Source organism: Dufourea novaeangliae, unplaced genomic scaffold, assembly GCF_001272555.1.
Source record: "Dufourea novaeangliae isolate 0120121106 unplaced genomic scaffold, ASM127255v1 scaffold57, whole genome shotgun sequence".
Taxonomy (NCBI): Eukaryota; Metazoa; Arthropoda; class Insecta; order Hymenoptera; family Halictidae; genus Dufourea; species Dufourea novaeangliae.
The window spans coordinates 1,570,574-1,595,559 of NW_015373937.1; the positions used below are offsets into that span (position 1 = coordinate 1,570,574).

At 44.6% G+C, this 24,986-nt stretch overlaps 1 protein-coding gene across 1 annotated transcript in view; it reads right to left on the reverse strand.

The window, feature by feature from the left end:
* The window catches only part of LOC107185467 (protein abrupt-like), a 46,792-nt gene that overhangs the window by 9,573 nt on the left and 12,233 nt on the right, over positions 1–24,986 (reverse strand). Inside the window, exons 2-5 of the mRNA XM_015573150.1 lie at positions 14,664–14,900; positions 14,223–14,429; positions 13,978–14,143; positions 13,688–13,741 (exon numbers count right to left, since the gene is read on the reverse strand). Of these exons, the coding sequence (XP_015428636.1) occupies positions 13,688–13,741; positions 13,978–14,143; positions 14,223–14,429; positions 14,664–14,900 (664 nt within the window). The remainder of the gene's footprint in view (positions 1–13,687; positions 13,742–13,977; positions 14,144–14,222; positions 14,430–14,663; positions 14,901–24,986) is intronic.

Sequence of the window (24,986 nt, forward strand, 5' to 3'; positions counted from 1 at the left end):
CTGAACAGACGGGGGGGTGGAAGGAATGATGGTGGTCGTGGGGCAGGATCCGTTAGAGGATATAGACACGAAAGAGGCGATGAAGTACAGGGCGTACTGCTGGAATGAGCTATGAGACTATAGAAGATTGTTCGACTTGGTCTGAATGTAAATTAGCATCACAGAATCGTGTACCCAACAGAATTAATCGTCGAGAAATTAGATATAAGGATCACTAGTTAGGAATGATTCCACAACAGAGGTAGATCTTCGCTTAAACCGGAAGAAAAGCTAAAAGAAGACACTATGTTCAGTACCCTAACTGCAGTACACTCAGAGATGCTATTTTAAGTGACAGCCAGCTTGCAGATGTTAAGTCAATCCCATAGCTCATCTACGCCGAAACGAGGTCCACAAAAGAAATTCGGACATGGAAAAAAGACGAAAGGAAAGACCGGAGGACAATGTGAATTTCGCTTTGAAACAGAGCCAGCCACGCGGTTTGGTAAATTGAAAAGCTAGTGATATAAAGAGAGACGGAAGCACGGCACGCAGAATAGAGGGGTTGGTGGGGGACGAAACAAGAAATGACAGAGTTATGAAATGAATGCAGAAAATGGAACAAATCGTGCACGAGGTAGAAGGGGATATACAGGGTAATACAAACAAAAAAAGAGTTCATAACTTCTGGGGTAGATAGTATTTGACAAACGATCCTACTGAATTTTCCTACGATTATATATTGGTTTTTTTTCTCAATTTTCTTCATTGTTTCAGTACAGTACGGGAGGTCCTAAAACGAAAAAGGCAGGCCTTTTAACCGAAACGAAAAATTGTTTATAACTTGGAAAATATTCAACCCATGTTTGTCAGGACTTTTTTTATCGTTTCAAATCGAACTCATATCACCCTGTATACAGTTGACGAGAAAACGGATTCAATAGCGAGAGAGAGAGAGAGAGAGAGAGAGAGAGAGAGAGAGAGAGAGAGAGAAATGATTGCGCCGGTCCATTAGCGGCGTCGCTTCGACGAATTGTGCTGCATTAACGAGGGAACCTGCTTCTCGAGAAGCAGTAACAGGCACGCTGATTGGCTGAAGGGAAGGCCGAAGATCGATGTCTTTGGGTTTCCGGGAAAGTTCTTCGGCGCATTCGCCTCTTACGCAACGAAAGTGTCCTGCAAAAGGAGCGCAGGAGGATATCGTCGGGAGAATCCCGCCCCGCAATTTCTATTTCCACGAGAGAGCATCTCTCGAAATGAGAGACGGCCAACCACGAAAAGGCTCTATTTGACGTGGGTCGTCGAGCCAGGATCCTTTCAATCGCGTCATCCTCCTTGGGGAACTAATCACGGGAAGGGTCAGGGCGACTTGACTCTCCCAAAGGGGCGTGTATACGATGCAAGAATGTTTCATCGATCTTTTATAGGTCTTTTTTTAGGTCTTTCTTAGGTCTTCCTTAGGTCTTTCTTTCGTTGAAACTTCGGGTGTTATAGTTAATGAAGGTATAGCGAAGCAACTTTATCACCATGGATTCCCACCTTTCACTACTAAATGTAATCTTTGTAAGAAAGGTTTTAAAGCGTACGAGGATCCTATTCTTAATCTAGAGAACTTTTCAACTACCTTTGAGGCAGGATCTCGATTCAGCAATAATGATTGCTGAAGGAGCCCAAGATGACAGAAATCTAAACCCCATAGATCCCAATGAATTAAGCTCCCATTCTAAAATCGTTGCATCATTAACTATTCAATCACAGATACGAATAACACTGTATCTGAGGGAGACTACCTACAAAATTAGAGTAAGAAGGGTCTCCACTAAACGTAACTTTCCACGGATACAAAAATAACACAACTCGGTTGTATAGTGGGGGACACGACCTTGAGCGGTCAATTGAATTCTCGCTCGACGATTACAGTACCTACATTAACGTTCTCGATACAATGACGCAGACAGCACACGTAAGCTCCCAATGGTATGTATCGAGAGCACAATTGGCAGGCTGCGCTCGTTTCAAGCACCACTTGAACGTGCCTCGAAAAGATCTCTCCCTGACCCCCTGGAATCGCACGTGTTACATATTTCTTCGGGAGTCTCGAACGATTTTTACGCGATCAATAACGCCGCCGTCGCGCTTTATCTATCACGTATAGCCTCCTCCGTGTGCATCCAGGCTCTGGTATTCCGCCAGTCGGATGGAACACACCTGGTTTCCGGTACCGAAATTCCTTAACGATCGGTTGCATCGAACCCCCGCTTGGCACACGGGCTTAGGTTTATGACAGGCCGCGTGATGTATGGGGGTTCTCGAAGGGAAGGCAAGGGGAGAAAAGTTTAATTTAGCTAGACCCACGTTGTTGCTGCCTACGAACTCGTGGCCCTCGTGTGCACATCCACGACTGCATCGTCCCTCACCGACGAGGCTGGGCCAAGTTTTTACGAGTTTTTCAGGGGTGGATGAGGGGAGGGGTGGAAGCAGAGAAAGAGAGATCGCTGCGACGTTGGCAAATAACTTTTGTCCTTTCTGATGCCGCATCCTGTGCCAGTCGGATCCACGTGATTTCGATGCTGATGGGTGGAGGGGAGGGGGGTTGCAGGGACAGTCTGTCATGGTTTTTTTTTTTAATTAACACCTTCTCTCGCCGCTAGCATTACTCTTTAACCCTTTCGATGTTTATGGCGAGTACACACGTCATGAAGAAATGGTTTTTTTATAATCGTCATTAAGGAAAAAAACAGTTAAAGGGTTAAAGCGTCTCTGTTCACGATGGTATCGCAATACTGGACTTCTATAATAGAGTATTCGTTTCGCACTAGAGTGGAATGGTTTGAAAATAAAACCTAGTTTATCTTGAAATTTGCTAGAGATCACTCGAACAGAGGATGATGATAAACGGCAGTGTACACAACGAACATTTTTCTTTATTCTACTGTTTAGTTTTCACCACCCGTAAAGAATGTCCTGCAGTTTTCCTAACACCTAAACCACTCAGTACCCCATAAGGTTAAAGTAAATAGATCCTGGGACTGAATCAATTTAAAAAAAATGTTTAAAATACTACCATCTGTATTTTCTATTCATCGTCTAATTCACAAGTCAACTATCCCCTCTGTCCAGTCAGAGAAAACGTCTTGGAGTAAAGATACGTGTCCATTTGCGAGTAAAACTATCGCGAGTTGCTCACAAATTGTGTGTCTTTTTCTCTTACTTTTCGGGCAGCTTTCACTCCCAATGCTACGCACAGTGATAAATAGACTGCGGGTGTTTACAACAAAATAACAATTCCCATAGCAAACGTAAAACCCATAGTATAGAAAAGAAATTTCTGCACAATTTCGTTTTTTTCTAGCAGTCCAGTGATAAATTTGATCCTCGAGAACGCCACGCAATAGTTTCACTCTCTCAAATGGACACGTACCCTAACGCAGAGAAAGAACTCGAAGTTCGTCCATCAGCCGCGAGATATCTTTTCCTCGAATTGAAAAACCGTGTCGGCCGCGAGGCGTGTCGCGCGCGGTACACACGTGCGTTACCATGTGACGCGCGGGTGTCTAAGGCACATTAGGGGGAGGAAACTAAAGAGGGGTAGCAGTTTGAGCGACTTTGGACAGCGTGCGTCGCGAGGACAGGGGATGGTGTGCGTTTGGCCGATCGGAGAAGCTACGAAGAAACTAAGGGTGGTCGACGACGGCGGGTAGCGCGGCGTCGGTGACGCCGTCAGACGGGGGTGGCGGTGGTTCAGTGTGGCAAGGGTGGGTGCCGGGGGCAAGTGAGGGCAGATCAATGCGGACATGTGCGGGAAATTGCACAGGGATCGATCCCAGGACCCTAGGGGGAAGCACGACCTCTCTCTCTCTCTCTCTCTCTCTTTCCTGTCTCTCACTTCAACATCCTCCCACCTCCGCTGCCACCCTTAAACCGTCTCTCTCGCCTTCTCACAACTCATCCTACTCCCTTCTTTCTCTGGTTCCTGAAACGTCCGATGGCTTTTGCGCCGCGACTTCGCCGATAACGCGAAAATTCCCATTTACTTCGCGTCTTTTCACGGGCATTCTGTTCGTTGAGCTCTTGAAAAACTTCATGTGGAAAGTACAGTGCCATTAAACCCTCGAACGACACGCGGTGCGGTTGTTTATATCGCTGCCGTTTCGACTGAGAGTGTCGTTAAATGAAAGGATAACGTTGAATGTCTTTGGGGGATTTGCGCGGGACTGAACTATCAGTCTTAATGATTTGATGGAGAATAAATATGGAAATAGAGTGCTTTTTTTAGTAGAACTTTATGCAAATGGAGATATAAAGGACACCCAGATGAAATATGGAGAAGAGTAGGTGAAATGATTGAAAGAGCAGTATTATAAAACATCATTGCACTAACTCAGACCTTACTGCACAAGACGGAATGCCCATCGAAGCATCAGAGCGTAGGAAAACGATCGCAGCTGCAGAAAGTGAAAGTAAAGAAGAGGACAATGTCGACTCCATAGAACGAAGAAACATCAAACATCAAATAATAAAAAAAAAAAAAACACCAATATCAAAACTCGAGAATTCGATCCTCGCGTGAAACAAAGCATAAAGAGTGCAGAAGAATCGGGGCGAGAACCCACCTGGATTTCGTCGACGCGTTAAAAAAGAGAACCTTGGTAAACAATCGTCTCTAGCCTATTCGGAATGGCTCTCTCCCGCGGGGAATTCCAAGGAAAACTGGTATTACGAATCGACAATAGCCAGGGCGTTAGGTAACAGAAGGAACATGGACCGGGTGTACCGTGAAATTGACGAGATGTTATTGCGAAGGATGGTGGAAGAAGGACCTTGAATCCTCGGGGATCGACGCGCAACGTCCAAAATTCCGGACAATGTCTTCTGCTCCATGCCTAACAGGATCTTCATGAAAAATGCAGTCTACGTTAAGGGTCGAGAAAACCCCGTGGTTATGCCCTTGAAATGATACGTCGTTACAGGATTTCTGGACGATTTTTCATCAGGAAGAACAGAAAAATTGCCCTTCGACCTGCGAAATTATCTTTAAATACTCTTTGAGTAATAAAACATATGGTAAATATATTGATTGTTTTCTGGATAAAAAGAATCTGGCAACTTTTAATCTTTGTCATTATTTCGAATAGTCCTTTATGTTAAATAGCCATTGCAGTAGGCTTAGAAAATTGATCCTTCACATACAGAACAAAAAAGCACCTCGAAATAAATATTCCCTCGGAATAAAATATCTACTTCCCTTGCCTCCCGCTCACGGCCATCCCCCTCTCAAACTACTCGTCCGTTTTAATTTGAAACTCTATTTTAATTTCAAATACGTTCGTTCGAGAGACGTAGGGTAAGGGGGTTGGTTCGAAAATTGAAGCCGCGACCGGCGGCGAGGTTTTAATAAAAGCTCCGGGGCCGCGTTTAATTCAGAAACTACAACGGGAACGGACATTTAGTGGCGGCAATAACGAAACTCTGTAATCCCTCGCGTCCTCTCTAATCCCTCCGGCGAACGTGAGAACCGAAAATAACCCGTCGGGGCCGAAACTCGGGAGATAGAAAGGCTGAAAGCTTTCCGGGCAGACAACGTATTGGACAGAACGGCAAAAGAGAGGAAAAACAAAAAAGACGAAAGACGGAAAAGCAATGGATGGAAGGAAGGAAACGAGGCTGAAGTAGGTGGGGAGAGCCGCACAGACCTCGGAGCAACTTGTCCATTTCCTGATACCCGGCCACTCGTTGGAATTCAATCAAACTTGCAAAGCTTTAAGGAGGGAAGGGGGGAAGAGGCTGGGAAACTCGCCGTTGGTGTTCCTCTCTTCTCGAGTGGTAGCCCCAGCTTACGGCTAAGTAAACAACCAGTCCCCGATAGATAGAAGACCGCAGAGCAGCCACTAGACGATAACAACGACGAAGAAAACGCGAACGTTTCCTCCTCGTACTTGTTTGTGATCCAAGGAAGAAGACGACGGTGAAGAGAAATGGGGGAGTGGAGGAGTTCGTCGAGAGAAAATTACCGGGAAGAAGGAAGAAACTGACGCGGGGGAAAGAGCACCGCGGAAAATCAATGTGGTCAGAGCAGATAGGGAGGACCGAGAGAAAGAGAGAGATAGGGGACGGGGAGCTGAAGACGAGGACAGATCCTTTATGTCGAGTCACGTCTTTAATATACCTCGCGTGGGCGGCGGCGGTGGCTACGGCAGCTTAATCAATCTTCCTTGGTAAAGTGTGCTGCTGCACCACCACCACCACCACCACCACCACCGTCACCACCACCACCCCTATCCGTCGCCGGTGCAACCGTGAAACCCAATCTCGTTCTATCGTTCTCCTACGTTCGACGTGGAACAATCGATACCCGTGCCCCCGAGGCGGCGAGTAGAACACGAGCGATGTGCCTACCGCGAAACAGGAATTTCAGACACGTGTGGCAGCCCTGAAAGCCTCTCGGAGCTTCGCTAAGCAAGAAACGGTGTATTAATTGAAGGCTAACTTAATTGAGGCGGTTCTGAAAGAAACTTAATTTCTTTTTAGTTTTGTTATGGAGTTCGCTGGAGAACTTTATGTACGCACGTAGGTTTGGAAAATATAGATAGGATGAGAGAAAAACGACGGTCACAGCGCGCGAGAGAAATATCGAGCCACCATGCGACTCTTTTGGTGTGTCCCACCAGGACGCGTCCGATTAATCATTTTTCTTGATGGCTCGCAAAACTTTCGTAATTTCGCGGCGTAGCCGCCGCGTTGTTCGAGAGAAATGGCTCGTGAAAGCTGTGCTAGACTGCGAACATTTGTAAATGTTCCGATTCTTTCTTCTTCGGTTTCATTTATAGAACAGGGACCGCCCTTTCTGCACCGACTTATAATTTTTACGATGAAAATTACTTTTTCACGATAAAATGAGTGAAAAATATAGAATACATTTTTTACCTACGAGGCTGCGTTTTCGAGCAATTTAAGTCTGAAAGTATCCGAGGCAGCCGGCAGTGTGGCCCTTTCAGACTTAATTATTTCAGTAACAAGAAGTTTTACAAGAAAATTTATTCGACATTTTCGATTTATGTTTTAATGCAGAATCAATCTCAAATGGTAGTTTAGGCATCGATGAATTATTTCCATCGATAAAATGACCGGAACGAGCCTGAGACAGTCCCACCCAACAGTCTAACGATTTCACGTCCGGACAGGAGATTAATGCGATAGATTCCGAAAGGGAATTGCAATTGTCATTTGTCCGGACGACGCAATATACGATGAACGAAGCGTCGGGTCGTCCAACCCTCCCCGACCCTATCGCTCGGGACTAACACGTGGACTACACGAGAGTGAGGGGGGAAAAAACGAGGGAATTCCGGGACATTAAGGAGGCAAGAAACGAAAAGGATCGCAGAATCAGGATAAGCTGGACTGTTAGAGAAGAACAAAAAAAAAAATGGCGAAGACAAAAAAATACGCGTCAAGGGATGAACTAGGGGAAGGCAACATTTGAGCATACGACACTATGTGCGTTCATTCGAGGTCCGCTTATCGCGCAAAATCCCATTTTTGTTCGTATCGCGGCCATCCTCCCCGTGATCTATAAGCAACCATCCTTCTAAACTAACCCTAAACCCCACGATATATCTGATCGTCGCCACCAAAGTGGGCCGCAATACCCTATTTCCTGTCTCCTCTTTCTCGTTGTCTTGGCTTCGGCTTGGATCTATCCGATCCATTCTACGGGTAATTGTTCTCTCTATACGTTGGAAACATTAAAACGAAAATTATTCCGATTACACTGATCATACTAACAGATTATATCGGTCATCAGAAAATTACAACTGTTTCGTAACGTACGATAATTCATTGAAAAATTGACCGAGGAAAATATCAGAGAACAATCGGTAGTATACATTCGTCGTCAAGAATATGATAATAAACAGGTATTATTAAAAGTTATTTCCTCCAAGCCTTCTCGTCCAACGCCTGGTCCGCGAATAAGCTCACCGATCAATCGTGTCCTGCTCCCAATATACTTTCACCCCCATTCCTCCCAAAGTTCAACCCTCAGCGAGAAGAATATTGCGTACGGTGGCCGTGCGATGGAAAGGACACGCTTTTATCGGAGGGGGGAACTCGTCAGTCTGATAAGAATCTAGCCAGGACCGAAACGGTAAAGTTATCCGGATCGAATCCGGGTGATAGATGACTCTAATCTGCGGACAGAACCGAATCGGGAGTCGATTTCGCTGGCTACTGGGTATTTTGAATTCGATAAAAAGAAGACGTACAGGTATCATTCTTTCAAGAATTTTGAAAAAATATTTAAGAAGTAGGATTGGTCTTTTATATTGGAAGAATGAAGTTTGCCAAGTGCTTCACGTTCCTAAACGTTTTAAGTTCGAAAACTTTGTTTTTATCCTACCGTAGTGCCTCAACGAAACAGGTCTCGCCACGGGCCATTGGACCGGAAACACTGCAATTTTCTCACCCCCCCCCCCTGTAGGAAAAGAACGCGACAGCTTACAGAGCAGAAAGTTCTTCGAAAACTTTCAAGATTCCCCATTCGAACACCGGGTGCCTAACATTTGAAGCGCTTCAGACGATCTCAGACATCCCCTAAATCCAATTTGACTGGCGGTTCGTTTTAAAGCCCTTCTTCGTGGAACGACGGCAGAGGCTATTTGGGAAATAAATTTGCACTAGAACGCTTCAGGTTCACGCGTAAAATCACTGTTAACAATAACCGATTTACGGAGTTACGTCTACCTAGAAAAATACAAAATACGTGACTTTTCAACTTTTATACAAAATAAAATATTCTCCTATGACAATTGTACTCTGGCGGCAACTAAATCTAGCCAAACTTTGGATTCTCTAGGGAAGACTGTAGACATAAGCTCCACTTTCTAGTGGGTCCTCTTCAAGGCCTTCCATTTCGTTATGATTAAGTGTTATTTAATTTTATTTAGAATAAATTTTAATTTCTGAAGATTTATGCATTTTATTGTACGTTCTATTACGAACATTCGTTACCCCTTCCTCCCTTTTTCAACCAAGGGGGCCCTAGAAGATTTGACAGTCTCAAAGACAAAAACCATTGCCAGATATACAAAGATGCGACGATAATCGTTAAAGTGTTCACCGTTTCGCGGAGCACCATTCGTAGCGGAAACCGAACGATTTTCTACGTCCACGGTCAGAAACCTCCAGGGTGATACCCTCTCCATCGGAACGCTTTTAACCGCGTCTGGCTTTCAGAGGTGACGCAGTTTCACGCCGTTGGCACGATATAAGGATAGAGCGGCGGGTGAGCCAGCCAGCCGAGCGGTTGAATGGCAGGGATTGCGGGGGCGAAGGTAAAAACGAAGAAAGCAGAAGGAAACGGCCAGGCAAAAAGCGGGTCTGGGCAAGAGTGGGGTGGTGGTGAACGAAGAAGGGTTAGGGTGTCGGGAACAAATGCGAGTCTCCACCTCCATTACGTCGGAACTGCGAGCAAGTTGGGGGTTGGGTGGCACGGAAGGACAGGAGATGGAAGAGATTCGTGGAAATACCGTGGAATTGGATAAGCCGTCGGGGTTTGTTTTGCCAGGGGTTCGCAACGAGGGTGATAGGGCCGAATCCATGAGCTAGGATCGCGTGGCCGACACTCATAGGGGCGGGTATCGCGTGTCACGTACAACTTTTCTTCTCTTCCACCACCCTTCTCCGAAAAATGGTGATCCGATGATTCGGGGCCGAGTCACTTGGCCCGTTAACGATGAATCGTTTTATTCGCGAATTGGAATGAACGATGTAGGAAGGATTGTTTCCACCGCGAAAGTCTACTTGAATAACACTAAAGAATAATTATTTTGTGGAAGAAACTTATTTCTAAACGCTCGACATAAGGATTAGTCTACAGCCTTACAGCTCCCTGTTTGGAAACAAAACTACCCTCAGTTTACAAAGTTGAGTTACCCCTTTTACATCATTAGCGTTACATACGCGCATTCATATTACACAAAACAATTACTCTGCATTGCTCGCATCAATGAAATACTATAAACTAAAAACGTAATTATATCGATAGGATAAGGTCTTCTTAAACATATTCATTATTGCAGTCTAAGTTTCAGTCTTAACAATTCTTCTATATCTTCTATTAATTTCCCTTGTCAACGTAAATGTTTTTACCTACATATCCCTAAAACAATCTAAGTCTTCTAGAAACCCCGAACATCGATTCCCCTGAATTTCCTAAAAAAAAAAAATTCGACCCTTGAAGGGGTTAAACGGTAGGGCAGTTAATGATCAGTGGCAATCTATACCTGACAATGAGACGGGACAGAACGCTATCGGAGAGGGTTGCCCTCATCAAACTCTGTCCACGAACCGAACCGAATGGTGCGGAATACGTAGAGAGAACGAACGAAAGAGAAAGAGGGAGAGAGAGGCGCCGAGGGTGGAAGAGTAAGGCGAAGTTGTACAGAGGAAGGAGTAGCGGGTGGAGGCAGAGTAGGTGCTGTTTGTTGAATCCTCGAGATCAATACAACCCACTCTATCTCTTTCTGCCTTGTAATTCCGTGAGCCTAAATGTGCGCAGGCATTCGCCACGTATGTGTGTGTACGTGTGCGCTCGGCACGTGTGGTGCCCTCAAAGTACGCGAGTGCACACGGGAACGGGACGCGTCAAGACGAAAACCGACCCGAGAGGCAAATGGAAACTCCTCCGTCGCCGTTTCTGCCTACTGGTTTTAGCACAGCCGTCGATATTTTAAAAGCACAGGTGCGCGGTAAAGCACCAGCGTTGCTGGATTATTGTGCGCTGGATCTAGTTTCGTTTTGTAAATATGTAATTCGTTCCATTTCCGTACGGTGATAAACATTATTAACGCGTCGATCAGAAGAGATTTGAAGAATGGGCAGATAGTCTGAAGAAGATGGTGTTCTTAAGAAAAAATTCTGTAATTTTTCCAAGTGTATTAACAAGAGGTGAAATATAGAAAGATATTCAATTAACAATACAACTACCGAAGATGAACGTGTTTCTATTTCCGCCACGTTGGTAAAAGGCGATGCTTGTTGAAAATATCCAAATGGATGAATTAACTAATTTCTGGATTTATATATTGCAATAAAAGTTGCGAAACATCTGAGAAAATACTGATATGACATTTAAATCACTTTTGTAAGGGGTTACGAATCGGTCAGCAAACTTTCTTTTCTTTTTTAAGAACTCCATCATTTCCAGAGGCTCATTGCATATTTCTATCCTCATCGCATACTGCGACTCGAGACCAATTCAAGTCGACATCTTAAATTAAGGATTAATTTGATAATTTCAAACGGGAAGTTGTTTCACCCATGATTAAACGACACGGCGATCATTAGAAGCAGAACCGACGAAAGGAAAAATAAACGATTCTCAGTATATTCCCCTTACGTTTCCCTAAAGCTCGCACAAAGGGTGAACGCCCAGCCCTATTCGATGTTCCCCGTGAATTACTCCATCAACGGAACCAGGCCGACGCATCCTCTTTCCTATTCCCACCACTTATACCGATAAGAATATTCCACGGGAAGCATTTCGAGCCCCTCTTTCCCGTCCAATCGCGGAGGCTTACTTATCTCAAGCCTGGAAGGATTGGCTGCGCACTGCGGTACAATACGAAAATAGGTCGGCCAATCCTCGTATCAGCACCCTCTTTCGCCTTCCCCTCCCGCACCCTATCGCCACCTCCAGCCCCTTTTATCCTTGCTATCAAAAGAAACCAAGAAAGGAAAAAAAGAGAATCTATCTACCGTTCTTACTTCCCTATACAATTGTACATCGTATGTACACAACCGCCTACGACGATTATTGCGAGGTCTCCTAAATCCGATCATATCGATCGTTCAAGTCCCAGCAGGGTCGAGTACCGAATGCAGATAGCCAGCATCCACTTTTATCGACCCTGGTCTTTAATCCCTTCTAGCCACTAGTTTAGAGGTCCAGAGGTTCCACACCGTTTTTCTAATCGATCAACGATACACGTTTTCAGTCACTGTTTTTCATCGGACCACCTGTCCGGAGCTGGATACTGTTGTTGGGACTGTTGACCGGCGGAAGCCTGTCCACCAGTCGACACAGTCTGCTGTTGCGATTGACTATGCGCCTGTATCTGGTACAGAGGGTAACTCTTCCGTTTCCTGATACCGTGCATAGACAACAGGTGTATCTGGAGGTATTGCTTCGTTTTGAACTGTTTATTGCACACGTGACAGGAGACGTACTCTGTCTGCACCGTGTGCACGTTCACGATGTGTTGCTTCAGGTTCGAATTGTTCGAATATATTTTCCCACACTCTGGACACTTAGGTTTACCAGACTGGCTTCCGTTATCCGGCTGATTATGTTGCTGCTGCTGCTGTTGTTGTTGTTGGGGCTGATGGAAACGACGATGGGTCTGCTGATGGAACAGCGCCATACTCTCGATTTTCTCCTTGGCGCAGGACTGAAGCATCAGATTCAATTCACTTTTCGCTGATGTTTGTTGTTGCAAGCTCTGCAGATTGTTCTGGAGCTTTTGATGCATGATCGTCAGCTGCTCGGTATTCAAGCTGTTCAGCGAATTCAAGGCATTAAGGGCGTGTTGCTGCGATGACGGTTGGCTGGTGGCGTGCAGGTGGTGGCGGTGATGATGATGCTGCTGCTGGAGGAGAGACGACAGATCCTGCCCTTTCGAGTTGTGAGCTCCGCTCTGGTATGCCCCAGACCCGGCGTGCTCGTTCCTCGTCGAGGACGTGGTGGTGCCCGGCAACCAACCGGAACTCGAGCTTGAACCGTCTCCTCCAGAGGGCTGCCATCGCCCTGGAACCACCAGCCAATGTCAGTCCTCAGCCAATCTCGTACCGATCCCTTAAACACTATTCAATTTTTTTTTCCGTGCCTCCCACAGCCCATTCGTGTGTTTTGCTCTCTCTCTCTCTCTCTCTCTCTCTCTCGGTTCTGTATTTTTCGGCGTTTCGTTCCTCGCTTTTTTTTCCCCCTCCCCCGATTGTGTGTCTATATCCGAAGGTAGCACTTTTTGTTCAATGATATATGTATACATATATATTGTTTTATTCGGTTGTTTTCTCGTTGTTTTTCTATATTTGTTCACGAGTTCCGTCGTTTCGGTAACGTGTGCTCTGTGTATGTTTTTATCCTTCTTCATTTGCCGTGTTTCCGTATACCTCCGAACCCTCTCTCTTTTTTCTTTTTTTCCAGAATGCTACTCGAACGGTCGATCGTGTATGCGTACCTCGTCTACCGAGAGGCGACCAATTAGCTCGTGTTAGCCTCGGCAAGGTTCGAAGGGTCGTTAAGAATTCGAGTAAAGAGAGTCAAGCTCGGCTTTGCATGGCAACCCTAACAAATGTTCTAGCGACTGCAGAGGCCTTTGCGAAGGAAATCGATAATCCCGACAAACGAGACTCGAAGAGAGCCGTTTCGGAGACGCGGCTCCGCCGACACAACACACGTTGCGCTCTCGCACCGTGTTACTAATGATTATTCTGTTTCTATTTCTTATTCTTTTTTTTTTCTTTTCTCTTTTATTCAAGGGATAGTTTGGGCAAGGGGATGCAGGGTTGTGAGAGGTACGAGAGTTCCATGCATTCAACGCAACAACGAGAGACCAGAGTCTTGAGGGAACGACGGGAGGATACTAAGTCTGGGCTATGAAATTGTAATAAACTGTGAAAAATCGTATTTGCTGGTCTGATTACTTACCGTAATTCGGATCCTGATTCGCCGCGTGGATCCCCGATGGTCCTGGTATCAGTCCTGGAATCGTCAATTACGATCGTGATCATCATCTAATCTCCACAAATCAGATGACAGGGCACACACAGTTACAGAAAATACACGATCGATTTAACAATCAATTGTCACTAAATTCGAGTTATTGTAGATTCCGAATACTTATGAAATGACATTCTACGTCCAGGAATTTAAAATTGTGATATTTTAATAAAAAAAAAAAAAAAACACGGAGACTGTCAAGTGAATTTGATCGCTACCTGGTAGTCCCAAAAGCGCCGCCGGAAACGAGTTACGATGATGTTCCATGGAGTCGTTCAAGATGTCGCTTGGTTCCGTCTTCACGGAGTTCAGGATACTGTCGTTATTCGACATGTCCTCCTCGTTCTCCGACATCGAGTTCGAGTCCTCACCGGTAGACTGTGCCTGATCAACGACATATCTCCATCTTGTAATCAATTCAAACTAGCCTTCTTCAAAGCGGACAATCAAAATCGCTCCATACCTGTACGTTATTGGTGGGCGTTGTGTGTATCGTGGGTCCTCCTTCCAGTGCCTGGCCCAAAAGCGATTCCTGAAGGTCCGACTTTGGCTCGACATGGTTACCAAGTGGCGGACTCTGACTTCTGGGTCTCTTCTCTGGCGGCGGACTTAGAGCACTCTCGTTCAAGTCTCCTCTACCGTTGTCTTGCCAAGGATTGCGTGGCGTCGCCTGTCACCCAGATTACCAACAAACTTATATATGTCACGATCTTCAGAAATTTTTGGGGGTTGTAACATTCCCACGTTAATTGCTACCCACTTGAGACCACGAAATAACACACAACGAGGGAGTCATAATGTTTCTATTCTGACCTTCCGAGATTAAACCAATTTTCTCCCGCTTAAAAATTATACCACGATCACCTATGAATTCGCGATAAAAAAAGGGAACAAATCAACTCACCGGAGCGCTACCGTTGTATCCGCCAGAAGACGAGGGCGGCGGGATCTTCGCTGTCGCAGCGCCGCTGTTGACGTCAGCTAACCCTCGAACCTGAAGCATCTGCGCCGTCTTCAGGAACGCGGCCAACTGTTCTTGACCCACGTGCACCTCGCCATGGTACATGAAGCGCAACAAAGACTCCATATCCGACGAGGCAACGTCCCTCAAGATCACGATCGGATGCTGGCATGGGTTCGCCTGCAAGAAAAATCGGAAATAGGGTCGCGATTCAGAAAAAAAAAAGAAAGAAAGAAAGAAAAACGTCTCTTGGTCTCCAGAATTGATTCGAGGATTGCAGTGTCCAAGCACGCGGTGTGATTATGATCGACGCCGGCCCCTGGACGAATCTCGTTCAGTGTAAATCAGTTAATCCAATTTATCAGAGGCCAGCCTCGGTCCAGCTGGGCCTCCGCCGGTCTCGAATTGATTTACAACGACGATTTACAACCTGGACACGTATAACGAGCGACGTTTAATCCACGTCGTCGATACCTTTCGCCCGGTTTTAATGACTCCCGGGGACCACTACGCGCGCGCTTCTTTCCCTTTTTAACGCGCGGAGGGGTCCAGTCTACAAATTGACCGCTAAGGGATCGATCGTACCGGATCGAAGATGAAAATTTACACACTCACAACACCACGACCATTTCTCCCGCGCGATACGTATCCCGGCAATATACGGAGTGTCAAGTACCATTATCGGCGCCGATATTAATTACAATTAATGACCGCCGGTGTGAGGGTTTCCATAACGGGATCACGGTTGTTTCAAGACAGGTGTCGCGGGACGACGCGTATACACGATCTATGGCTCTGTCGATGCAAGAACGCAATACGCAATCCAGGGGATCTAGGTAACATCACACGTTCGATTATCGATGTACAAAACAGACGGAAATTCGATGATAATGCGCTATGTCTGAAATCGTGTCGAAATATTTTAAATTCACTAATCGTAAAATCTGCAATCTAGGGTTAAATCACATACTTACGATATTGCTCGCGTGTTAAATGATGGCAATTTGGTTCACTCGGGAGAATATTCAGATTTTATTCAGGTCGAACTGTGCGTAATAAAATCGCTGATCTGCAGTGTCTTCGAATCGATTTAAACGGATCGTGGGTAGGAATATTTATGATTATCGGTCGCTATCGTCTTACCGCGCTGTTATAATCGTTCCCGGTTTTGTAATATCGACATGGTGTGTATTGACCGGTTGAAACTCGATACCGTTGATCGAGTCGAACGTGATTCCTTTTTTTTTTTTTCTTTTACTTAATATTTCGCCTCGTGAAAGGAGTACTCGCCAGCTCGAGCGATTCGGTCTGAAAAGTCTGTTGCGTCGACGTCTAATATTTCGCCCTTTCACCGGCCACTCTGGGTTGCAAATCGAAAATTCACGGAAACCAGAGGACGTTGCAAATGACCGCGGATGAATTCATCATCGATCGATGAACACAGAATTTCGACACGGTTAAAAATGATACAATGATTCAAGTACGTACACAGAACAAGGCTATTAGTTACGACGTAGTTTGTGAAAACACCGATATTCCGTTAGCTGTATCGCCTGTACCCAACCGTGCACCGTTAACGATTACAAGCATCTATTTTAAAGTAATTATTCAGAGGAACGATTCGATAGCGGAATGATCTGAAATTCCTCATCCTCCCTCACCCCGGTAATTCCGTAGGGGCCTGTTGTAATCTCGGAAAACACATGCGTAACGGTATTATGATAACCGTTCGATGGAAGTTCTTATTATAGTAGCCGTCTCAATGGGATTATGATACACCACGGTGTAAACATTGCAACATCGAATCGCGTAGAGACGCCTTAGTAAGGCGGAAACACGCGTGAAGTCGCGTGATATCGCCGGAGCATTTCTCGATCGTGTGGAATTATTTATAGGGCACGTGTTTATGCCAGGTCAGTACGCGTAGAATTCCTGTGATTTCAAGAACATGTAAACTCTTTTTAATACTGAAACTCGATGTGTACCAATAACTAACCCCCACCCTACCTACTTCATCAAATTCAATGCTTATTTTCGAAGCAATCGGAAGCTTATGCTGTTCTAGTGGTATTTGGCCTCGTTCTACAATGTGTGCCATCGTTTTGAAAAAAGAAAATGGTGCAGCGAGATCTTGAATTTAAACTGTGTTTCCAGTTTGTGAAGCAGAAATAATTACTTTATTGGTACACCTAATAATTCTAAGTAATCTTGGTGCAGTTGGTAGATAGATGGTATTTGCGAAAAATTGCTTTTCTATGATAACTTTACAATTTTCTACACTAGCATTTTAACCCTTTGCACTTGACTGTCATCTCCGATATATGGGGAATTAGCAAAATTCCAAGTGCAAAGGGTTAATACGTTTATTGTAAGAGACACGAGTGTGTGAATGTTTTCTAGATTCACTTGCACGTTTGTTTTCTCGTTAATTCCCCATCGATGGATTCCGTTTTAACCCAGAAACGCGGTAGTTTCGATTGACGTAACCGATGTAATTAATAATAATCGACGAATATTCCTGTGCCAAAGACGAACGATTGGAAGGGGGCCGACGACAGAGACGCGAAAGAGAAAGGGAACTAGAGAGAACTCCGGCATGGACTCTCCTTTATCGCATTAACCAATTTAATTAACAACTTTGAGACGGACTCTCCCTTCCCCTCCCGCTAATTAGACCTAACACGATTAAAACGGGTCAATAATTAATTGTATGGACGCGGTCGTGTGTCGCATATGACCTAGGCAAATGGCCGCCGCGATCGCTCGTTTTAGTCTTTTCGTTTCTCGCGACTCGGACCGATTTTCCAGGCTGCTCCGCGTGACGAAATCGTAATTCTTGAAATTGAACCGAGAGTAATTGGACACGACACCGGTTGGCAGGAAATAATACACCGCTCCGTTGGACGGGGAATTAGATTTCGCCGCACGCATTCCGTCAACGAGGAGGAAAAGTAGTCATTTCCGTATCGTTGATAATAACCAAAGAGAATCTTTGCACAAATACAAAAAAAAAAACATAACTCCGTACGAAATTCTATTTTCATTCAATCGAGACTCTGTATTTCGTCGAATTCTTACCGAAGCCTTTCATGAAAAAAAAGAAACCATTTAAAGAGATTTTCCATTATACAAACTCTGCATTAAATAGGTACAGAGGGAGGTCCTTTCAGAGCGACGAACCGAGAAGACTCGTAAAAAGCCAGTCGAACACGATAAAAAGTACAAAGATCCCCAGTATTTTCCTTCAACTCCCAGGACAAGAGACAAGCGAGGTAATTTAACGAAAAAGAAGATGAGAAGAAAAAGATAACAGTAATTAGTTATTCCAACGGACATTCCAATATTCCACAATAACGTTACCCACTTTCCTCCCATTAAATACGCTTCAACGAGTTCTCGGTTGCGCGCACCTCGTATACATATACATCGAGAAACAGAGAACAACCGTTCCGAACGGGTAAAAAGAAAAACAAGGATAATTGGTTGTTTTAACGTGCGCATTCCGATCTAACTTTTACACTGGGCTCTGCCTGTTTCGTTCGGCTTCGTTGTCTCCCTCCACAGACACACACACACACACACGCACACACGTTTATACGCCCTTTATTTCCATTAATCAATTATCGGCTTGGTTGGATCACGAGCACACAGCAGCGGTAAGAAACCGTCGGTCGATCCCTCGGAGCAGTTTCTTTAATCGATCGAGACGATCTTCCCGCATTACTTACGGTTTTTAGAAAGCCGGACGCTCTGGATTCCAACCGTGATCGGTTTACAGGTGGCTAGAGGAAATTATTGCCAGGTACTGATACCTGTACACCACTGTGTCGGTGTGCGTGTGTGCACATGGAAAATTTTTCTTTTAGGCCCGAGCATGACTACAAAAGACTCCGTTGCATCGCCGTAATAAACCCTGGGCGAGAGCTTTCCCACGTTTCGCCACAATGTGTATGTGTGTGTGATTGTGTCTCTCTCTCTCTCTCTCATCGCAGAATGGCGGATGAGAAATTAACTTGCGGAAAAATGGCGAGGAATTATTGCCGGTGGATATCTACGTGGATACGGTTAAATTCCCCCCACGGTCGCGGATTCGTTTCGCGATCAACGGGATCTTTCCACCGATCGTTCACGGTGGGGCATTTATCACCGAGCCCGCAGACATACTAGATAAGAAGGCGACCATGTTTATGCACTGGGCGTCGTAATCGATCGATGATTAATTTATTTTTTTTTCTTTAACGATTAATCAACCGATTTCCGCTTTCTCCGCGAGTCTGTGATCAAGTATGATCAATAGGAGAGAATTTGACGAATGGACGTGGCACGGAATTAAGACGAGAGGTCCAGAACACGATTTACCCGTATCTTTGTTGTTCGGAATATTTTGTGTTTACTTCGACTGTCACTTGCCAATCAATGTTTATCGATCGATATTATATTATGATTTAGAACATTTTTTAATAAAAAAAAAAGAGTCATAAAGATTGGTTCATAAACTGATAGAAATAAACACAGTGAGTAACCTAACAGTAAATTCTTTTTAACGTCTGTTTATACGGAATGTTAAAAAAAAAAAAAGGTCTAAAGGTGCGCATCCAGTTGTTGCGTATCCTCGTATCGTATCACCGTTGTGTATCAATGTGGACGGGCAAGCGTTTCGTTGTTGCATATGGAAATGTATGGTGATACGACACGATGATACGCAACAACGATGATACGATACGAGGATACGCAACAAATGGATACGCATCGTAAGGTACTTATAGTATTGCACACCATTTATTCGGTATGTGTTTTATACAATACATACCGAATGAAGTAAAAAATATCGAATCAACATAGATCCTAACATCAATGTTTTCAAAGAAAAATATAAAGGTTTGTTTTCACATTCATTAGAGATGCTCCATACGTTTTCTTTCCATTTCAATACAAAACTCACTTATGTGGATCGTGGATCGACGTACATTTTCAATCGTATTACCTGTTGTCACACAACCTTGAATCAATGTACTTTTAAGCCAATTTGTCTGTATGAATATATCACGAAGTGATTTACTTACGATATTCGAACGCTTCTAAATACAGAAGTTGATTTTACATTGAAAGGATTAATTTTAGGATCTAGATTAGATATTTTTTGTTCAGACACAAAGTCTTAGATTCCTTTTTTTTTAAACAGCCTATATTGTTCCATTCTTCCCTCAATCCCGTCCTACTTCCATACGTATAGCGAACCCTGGAGCATCCTATAGGACGATTGAATTTGTTGTTCGTTGTACTTCTGGAAGTGAAACAGGAACTTTTCCAATTCCAGCCGCCAGCCGTTGGCTATCCCCCGCAATTCCGTAACGTGCTGTCGGAACACACATGCAGGTGTGTTCGAGGAACAGATCGATCCCTAACCCTTCCCCCCCCCCCCCCCCCCCATCGAACACCTCCACGCGCGAGAAAGAGGAGTGGAAAAAAAAAAGAGAAAAAAAGAGGCTCGTAATCGTGCGTCGCGGCTGTATCGTGATCGCATGTAGGCGAAGCACCCCAACTAAAGCGTAAGTAGAAAAGTAGATACGATTGCATGGTTTCTGATCCGGTTATGCAGTGAACAAAGGCAGCGGTGCTGGCCGTCATGGCTTCGCGAAACACATCCGTTCGCCGTAAACAAGCCGCGATGGCCACACCAGGGCTAGAGAGTAGTACCGCGCGTAACCCAGTACAAACACACGACCTCTCATCGCCTCCTTCTCCATTATCTGCTTATCTGGATAGTTGATGTTTCACTGACGCATGTTTTAAGCTTTCCTCGCATTAAGCAGTCAAATCGCGAGATAACGGGTCGAGGGGAACGGGTATCGATCAAACATTGGCCGCGTAGCTACCGTGTCTCTCTTCATACGACCCTATTTCTACACGCTCAACCGTTTCTCCCGCCCCTCACGTCCCTCTGGCCACTGGTAAATAGACTTTGGGGATTCCGGCGTAGATAGCGGCGACGATAACACGGTGGTGGAGTATTGATTGATTTCACCTCGATTGAAAATTCACGACGAATTCAGAGACTTTGTATTTTCATCGTGGCTTGGAATTATTCTAATAGCGTCGATAGCAATTTCAGGGTTTTACGGTGGAGTAGTTACTGTACCCTTTTGAAAATATTGTCATCCTTTGAATCCTGTCACTTATTGTGATTCTATATTTTTGTTTCTTGGAATAAGACGTTTAGAACCGACGTAAAAGAATTCTGTTAAATTAATTAGTTTCACTTTCTATAAATTACTTCATAAAAATCTATAGTTGCATAAACTTCCGCAGTTTACCGATGAAGAATATTTTCAAGTCTAGAATGTACTTTGGTTTTTCTGTAAATAAACAAATAACCTATGAAAAGAAGGCTACGAATTAAGTTGCACGCCTATTACCTTCGCTTGCATTATCCCAATGGCTCGAACAAAACGTCTAACTTTCGTCTCCAAAAGAAACCATTACACATTCCCGAAAAAGCGATAAAAAAAAATTGGAAACTATTTCTTCCTAATACAGTAGAAATAGTTAGTCAAATGTCTCTGATACGGATAGAAAAACGCACACCGCCAAAACGACGCAGAGAGCATCGAGGACCCGAGCATTACGGGAGCGGTCGTAAAAGGATTCCAGCAGAACGAGTCCGAAGGTTGAGAGAAATTGACCAAGCCTGGCTTCTAAATGGCTCTATCGCCGGCTGGCCAGAGCGTCGACGGTGGGGCGACAATGCCGTGGAACAAGAAATTATACGTACGCGGCGTTTCACGCGCTTGTCCCTTCGTCCCGCCTGTTCTGCGTCGCTTTTCCAGATGCGTGCGCGCCAGCGGGCCTTTGCGTGTGTGTACAGGAATGCGCTCACGTACAACTACGCATTTCCGTTGATAAAAATACACACGGGAGGTGTATAATGTGTCTCTCGGTACACGCGCGCGCGCGACAATCGTCATTTCGCTTGTGCCGTACGCGACCAACGGCGACGAAAAGGGGAGTAAAGCAGCGAACAGAGAAAGAACGTGAGAGAAAAAGTGTACTGTGTAGTGGGAAAAAAAAAGGGAAGGAACAAACGACCAGGAAAGAGGGACAAGGAAAAAGGAAAGAGGGAGATTGAAGGAGGAGGAGAAGTCGTATTATACGCACACGCAGCACAATAATATACCCGGGCGATAATTTGCTGGCCGCATGTGCGCGGCGACACTGTTCGCTCGGCGGCTTCGGTCGTGCGACATTAAGCGTAATGCGAGTTGCACCGCATAGACGCCGCATTAACGAAAAACGAGAATCAGAGAAGAGAGGAGAGGCTTATTAGAGACGACCGACGTTCGGCGCGGCCGAATAAAGTTCTCCGTGAAATAAAATACTCGCGTGAAATCGCGTCATGTGGAACAGAAAAGGCGATGTTCTTTTCTTTTTCTTTTTTTTTTTTCACGGTTTTTCTCTGGTCGTCCGCGTGCATTCCGCGTGGCCGCGAAATTGACACGAGCAGAAGCCGCGGTTGGTATTATATTTAGAGACGCAACGCGCGGTGTGGGAGGCAGGATATTTTCAAATATGAAGACACTCCGAGGAAAGATGCAATCCGCGTTAGACATCAATATCTATAGTATGTAATGCAGTATAGTAAACTATATAATGAATTAGGTCGACAAGAATACTCACGAAAGCACTTTAATAATGTAACAGTTGCAAAATAGCAGATCCGGAGTCCGTCATTTTAACGGTTAGGTAGATCCAGTGTTAAGTAGAAACGGTTCGTACTAGACAGACGCGGTAACCAAGTCCGTAATATCGCGTGAACACGACAAACTCATTCTCCCAGAAAACAGTGTTCCCTCTGCAAACATTATACTCTATACAGTGCAGAAAATTCAACAAATTCCGATAACTTGATAGAACTTACACGACAGGTAAATTTTAATCGCCGTGTAAACTATTTTTCCATCGAAAATTCCCGGTGCTCCCGCGTGAAACAGACGGGTGTACACGTAGGTATGTATGATCACGCTCGCGTATGTATGTATACCTACGTCGCCCGCGCTGACATCGTGTAACGATCCGTTAATAACGTTACCGTTAACCGCGCATTAGTGGTCACCGCGGCTATTTGCATATCGGATCGGTAATTTCCATCTGACGCCGCCGCCGTAGGGAACGGCCGTTCCTGCGTGCGGCGTCCGAGCACACAGAGACCTGGTGGGTACCGGTATTAAACGCTGGACACCTAGGTGTGTGTACCCCTTGCTGTGGCACCATCTATGCCCGCCATTACGGAGAACGTACCGCGCCAGGTGATTTATCCGACACGGCCAGGATCGAAAGCGGTGTCTCAACGATCCGAAATGGATATACATATATATGAATAGGTACACATATATGAATTTAAAATGCGCGCGAAGATCGGTCGGCCTGATAGCTGAAATAACAGTACGTTCTCTTTAACTATCAATTTCACCTCGGTTACATCGAACCGTGCGCGCGCTGCCACGGGAATATCGGGGAGATTAGAAATTCGAAATATGTATTTCTGGCCTTTATTCCCGCTTCCAGGAAACGACCACGGGGATACGCTGTTGGTATTTCGGAATGTTGGGTATAGAGCATAGGTACGAGGCATACCTTGAATGATTGAGTTTTTTAAATGGGGAAGAAACGCATTTGAGGAAGTCAGTTAGACAGTCTTTATCAATTGTTCTGGACGAAACGATGTAGGGTGGACGCACCCCAGTAAACGTACAGGTACCAAATGGACATTATACATATTTGAAAACGAGTAAATTATGTTATTAGAATAACATAATTACTAAAAGAAATGGTTAATAAATTGATTTTTTTTTCAATTATTTGTTTCATGGTTAAACAATTTTCGCGTTATAAAAACGTACAGATGTTAGAAAGTCTAATTTTCATCTGTCAAATATTTATTAATACCATAGGGTATTTCTATTTTATTCTTAACCGAATAAAATATTCGAAGGACGAAAGGAATTCCTACCTTTATTCTTCCCTGTATGAATTACCGTTATAATCTGATTTCGCATAAAAATCCGCAATCTACCAACGGTTCCAACGTAATTCATAGCCTGTTCGGTTTCGCTCGTGATTCATCCATTCCGAGTATCTCGGAATCTAACTTGTACCCAGCAGCTGGTAGTTAGACGCATCTCCGATCCGCAGGAGGATCAGACGATTTAATCGGACGGGTAAATTCACCGCAACCACGTACCATTCCGGCCGTTTCCGATAAGATTCCCCGATAAGCTGTCCCCGATGGTACTAGAAGTAACGCGTGATGCAATGCGGTAACGTTCGGGAATGAAACACGACAGCTCGGTTCCAGGATCCAGAATGTCCGATCGATTGCCGCTGGGAACACGAAAGAATAGATCGGAATGGATGCTGGATTAGTCGCGGTAAATACGCTCGAGTGGGAAAGTGAGTCAGGAAAAAATTCTGAAAATCGAAGGCGATGAGTAATGCGACGAAAATTTAATAAAAACTCGAGGAAAGCACTTGATCCGATGTGTGTGTGTGTGTGCGTCGAATGGATCGGGGACCCGAATGGAAAAAAGGAAAAATGGCGCGAGTCCGTTGCCACGAGTGTGAGTCAGCCGAATTTCCGGAAGACGATAGATTCTTCGTGTAACATATGTATTTTCCCCGAAAAAATCCGACGAAACAAAGGAAGTTAATGTATTGTCCGAAAGTCGGGGATAAATATTCTTAAAGTTCGACTGCCACCAGCGCGGATGTCGTTCGGAGAAAGAAAAAAAAACTATGTTGGGAGAGTGACTCAGTGTCGACGGAGTAGCAGGAATAAAGGGGGACTTGTTTGTTCACCACTGGTAATTGCACGTTACAATTGAACTGTGTTTTAGAAACAGAAAAATGTCACGCGAGGGAATGCCATTCGGGTGAAGTTGGTGTGAAGGACAGGACAGATAAAAAACGTTCTTGAGTGAAAAATATTATAACCAGGACACGTGGTAAAAAATTGAAAAATTTCTGTTCACGAGTTTAAACTTTAATTCTAGGAATAGCCAAAGATCTATAGGGTAAAATAGTACTAGCCATAAAAGGTGTGTACACTCCCGCTCATAAGTATTACTTATCGAATGTAGGGTAAATGTTACTTAAAAATATTAATTCATAAATACTGTTTAATCCTAGATTACTAAACTATCCTGTGACATACGTTATTACTACAGATTCGTAAAATTTACGACTGCAGGAAAACACGTAATATTCTAGAAA